The 4,730-nt window shown below is 36.9% G+C and overlaps 1 protein-coding gene across 1 annotated transcript; it reads left to right on the top strand.

The window, feature by feature from the left end:
* Positions 1 to 435: 435 nt before the first annotated feature.
* On the top strand, positions 436 to 1,428 carry LOC102925364 (mas-related G-protein coupled receptor member B4-like). The gene has a single exon (XM_006998417.3). The coding sequence runs from the start codon at positions 436 to 438 to the stop codon at positions 1,426 to 1,428; it is 993 nt and encodes a 330-aa protein (XP_006998479.4).
* Positions 1,429 to 4,730: the final 3,302 nt, after the last annotated feature.

Below are 4,730 nucleotides of genomic sequence, written 5' to 3' on the forward strand. Positions count from 1 at the left end.
AGTCACATTCATTATCCCTTTTTCCCCTTTTCGTAGACACCTTACACTGTCTGAGGGCAGCTATGGCTTGTGCCAGCATCTTCCATATTCCTACACCAGAGAAGGAACCTCAGGCCTGGAACAGAAAGAAAGTTAGTTTCAGAATTCTGTCTCTTCCTGACACAGCATAAGATGCTTAGCAACTGGACTGGGACCATTGACTACCCCAACATCACTAGAGGCATTGGTCTGCAGACAGACTGAATAGCACAAACTTCAAAAGAAGCTTCTAGCACTTTAGGAGTTAGATAAATTACTTAATCTCTGCAAGCCTGTTTCCTCCTCCTTATGAATCTGTGTCAGACATTCCCACATAGCCAGGTGGTCTTGACAGAAAGTTTCATGTGTTCATACCTCGATTTACTTTGCAGGAACACCAGTGAAACATTCTCAAGCATGGGTCCATCCACCCCATCCTGGAGCACTGACAACACAACAATGAATGGAAGTTACTACACTGAAAACTTACTCTGTGACACCGTGGACAAAATCTTCAATATTCTTACTGTTATCATTGCCGTGGTTGGGCTGGCAGGAAATGCCATAGTGCTGTGGCTTCTGGGCTTCCACATGCACAGGAATGCCTTCTCTGTCTATGTGCTCAACCTGGCTGGGGCTGACTTCCTCTTTCTCTGCTTTCAGACTATGTACTCCCTAGAGTATATACTTGCTTGGTTCCATAACATCTACTTGGATATTCCCATCTCTCTCATCAATGTATTAATCTTTGCTTACCTTGCAGGTATGTGTATAATTGCAGCCATTAGTGTTGAGCGTTGTCTGTCCATTTTGTGGCCCATCTGGTATCACTGCCAACATCCAAGGCACACATCATCTGTCCTGTGTGCACTGCTCTGGGCCTTCTCTCTACTGTTAAGCCTCCTTTCAGGGGATGGTTGTGGCTTACTATTTAGGTATTATGACCATTCTTCCTGTAGGACTTATAATTTTATCACTGCTGCATTTATGACAGTATTATCTGTGGTTCCTTGTGGATGCAACCTGGCTCTATTGGTCAGGATCTTCTGTGGCTCACAGAGGATTCCTGTGACCAGGTTGTATGTGACCATTGCACTCACAGTGCTGGTCTTCTTACTCTTTGGTCTGCCCTTTGGTATCAATTGGTTCATCTTAGAATGGACTGTGGATTTGAAAATCATTTTCCCTTGCAATGTTTATGAAATGACAGCTTTCCTGTCCTGTGTTAACAGCTGTGCCAACCCCATCATTTACTTCCTTGTTGGTTCTATTAGACATCACAGGTTTCAGAGGCAGACTCTGAAGATGCTTCTGGAGAGAGCCATGCAGGACACTCCTGAGGAAGAAGGTAAAAAGAGGGCTTCTTCAGGAAATCCTGGAGATCAGGAAACAGTCTCGTGCAGTAGCTGAGTGTGTCCTTGATCATACACAGTTGTTTAAATATCAACTTGGCCTTTATCTGTGTGGGCCATTTTCACAACCTTGTTCAATTGGTTAAGAAATAGTCATTTTGTATAAACTGGGTTAAATGGGGCTTGTTAAATAGAAACTGACTGCAGCTCCCTAAAGCTGCCTTATGTGGACCTCACTGTATCCCTATATGATGTAACCCTTGGAATCAAATCACTTGAGGCCATGACAGCTTCCACTATAGACAAACCCCTCCCTACAAAGAAGTCCCAAGGCAGTGCAGGGAAGGTCAGGATTTCTTTGGTCACTGAAAATGATAAAGATTAAATGAATACTGTATTTAATAGAAATGTCCCTTTTTTTCAAGTTTTCTAAATGTTAAGAGTAGTTAATTGAAATTCCTACAGTTTGTTTCCTTCAATAGCCTCACATTTTAGAATATATGTATGATTTTAAAGTGTTCCTTATATAAACTGCTTAGTAAATTAATATGCATCTTTAAGACATCATATTCTAAATCTCCATTCACCCATTTGAGTCTTGAATTTCAAGTATCTGCCATCTTCAGCACTGAAATAATAATGTCAGATTTTATATATCAACATCCAAGCACACTTGAAGGTAGAGAAAGACTGTCCCCAGTTTCTCCCTTTCCCAGTGCCTTGGTTAGCATTCCATGGTCATATCTTCTCTCTTCTTCCCTTGTCTTTACCCAGACTCTCTCTCTCTGTGTGACTGTCTAACCCCTCATGAAAAAATTTCCAGTGTCATTGAAGTTATTTCCTCTTGAATTGAATTTCTGTCATATTTACATTATTCCCAGGAGTACAGAGCATCCATAACTTGAATTATGAGTTTCTTTTTTAAAATGAGTCATGAGTATTGATGCTTGGTGTGACTGTTTAATTGTTGCCTTCCCTTGGCAGTTTGTATAGTATTTTCTGGAACCATAGAAGCCATACCATAGGAGAGAGGTCAGCTGAAGCTCAAATCATCTGAGTCCTTTGTCCTAAATGTGAGGTGTCTTCAGCAATAGTGGCCTATCCTCAACCACTAAGAATTGAGCAATGGTTACATATACAATCTATATTTAGGGGGGAATCACAGGGAGTACCCTGATCAATCATTCAAAAAGAGGTTTCTCATGCCTGGAACGGGTTCTGTGGGAATTATTGTCAGCCCAAACAGCTTAACTTTCTTTAAGATGTGTCTAAGAATATAAATATATATAAGAATATGTATAAGAATATATATATATAGTTTGTATGTATTCATGTGTGTACACATATTTATGTATATGAATATATACATATACATACACATATATATTCATATATGTGTATAATTTCAAGGAAATATAAAATAATACAATTCCTTAAGGCCTTAACAAACAACCTTCCTATTTTTTGTCCCTTGTCCCTCCTCTTCCTTCTGTATTGACCTTCCAGCCTCTACTGTAGTTAGATCCCCTACCCATTTTTCCACTGCCCACTTCATATCATCTCTATCCTACTATTCCCTCTCAAGCCCCTCAACATATGGTCTCTTTATACTTTTCTGGTTTGTGGTTATTCTGTGTCGTATATGCACATCTGAGAATTTGAAACTAGGAACTACTGATAAAAAAAAGACTGTGGTATTTGTCTTTATGTACAGGACTCCATTTGCTAAAGAATTGAGATGAACAAGTGATAAGTGAGTCTTCATAAAACTAAAATACTTCTAAACAACCAAAGAAGCAATCAGCCATGTAAAAAAGAAACCCACAGGATGGGAGAGAATCTTTGCCAGTTATACAACAGATGGAGGATTAATATTCAGAATATACAAAGAATCTCAAAAATGAAGAGTGCAAAAACCAAATTACCATCTGAAAAATGGACTGGGACCTAAACACCGAGTTCTCAAGAGAATAAATAAAAATTGCTGATGAAATCTTGAAATGTCTTTATCATCCTAAGCAATGAAAATAATGCAAACTAAAACAACTTTGACATTTCACATCACCCCAGGCAGCGCATTTCAAATCAACAGCAACAACAACAACAAAAAAGTAAGACAAAAAAATGTTATCTAGGTTGTGGAGAAAGCAGACCTCTTCCTCATTCATTCTTGTAGAAATATGAACTGGTATAGCAAATTTGGAAAACAGGATGGAGAATTTTCAAAAGACTAAAAATGTATCTACCATATGACCCAGTTATACTACTTACAGGCATATGATTGAAGAACTGAACATCCTAGTCACCAGTGTTCATTGATGCCTTCTTCACAGAAGCCAGGAAATTGAAACAACACAAATGACTTTCACTGGATGAATGGATAATGAAAATGTGCTACATATACACAATGGAACACTATGTAGCCTTTTATTTTCATAAAAGGCTGAACCTAGAAAATGTTACTTCAAGTAAGGTAACATATTCTATAAAATAATATTTCATTCTTAAATGTTACTGATTTGATAATTTAAGTGTAATTAAGAAAAAGTGATATGCACAGATTAAACAAATGCATAGTTCAATAAATTTGCTTGGATAAATATAACTACTTAACTCAAAACCCAATCAAGACACAAAATATTTCCTTGCATCTGTGAGTTCCCTCTGTTCCTCCAGTCATAACTCTGCCTTGGAGGTCAGTACTGTTTGTTTTGCAATTCAATGTAAAACCAAGAGTGGAAACTAAAAGACTATATTGCCATGTTGTGTGATAAAATAGTTGCTAAAATTTAATGCACTAACATATAGAAATATTTACATACACATTTAAATATTCTTCTAATTAAAGTTTCCTTTTCCTTTATATACCAAAAACTGCTTTAGGAAAAACTCCTGAATGCAATGTATTATTACTACATAGCGATATTGTGTTGTTAATTATTTTTTATTTCATCTTGTATATTTGTTATGTCATATTTTTTACATGTTTTCCCATTTTCTATTACCACAAAGGTTTAGTAACCACCATAATATTATGCAGTCTGCCTGTATATACTAGCACTTTGAAATATATTCCATATGTAAATGAGGTTATGTAACAGTTTTCTCCTTATATTGATCTTACTTCCAGTTGAGTTAAATGGTAACTCAATTTAAATTAAAACTCCATTAATATCTATTTGAGGAAGTAATGGGCTTCCATACAGCTTTTCATAAAGCCTATGGTGTCATACTTAACCTTCCCCAAATTCCATCTCTATCCTGCCCTCCTATTGAACTTGGGCTTCTGAAATAGTGTTGGAAATATAAGTATTTTGTGACTCTTGAAGATGAAATTACATGAATTTTACATTGTGAAAT

The sequence above is a fragment of the Peromyscus maniculatus genome, chromosome 1 (assembly GCF_049852395.1).
Source record: "Peromyscus maniculatus bairdii isolate BWxNUB_F1_BW_parent chromosome 1, HU_Pman_BW_mat_3.1, whole genome shotgun sequence".
NCBI lineage: Eukaryota > Metazoa > Chordata > Mammalia > Rodentia > Cricetidae > Peromyscus > Peromyscus maniculatus.

What these genes read in the sequence shown, in the direction of transcription:
- LOC102925364 (XM_006998417.3), top strand. Translation starts at nt 436, where the DNA reads ATGGGTCCATCCACCCCATCCTGGAGCACTGACAACACAACAATGAAT.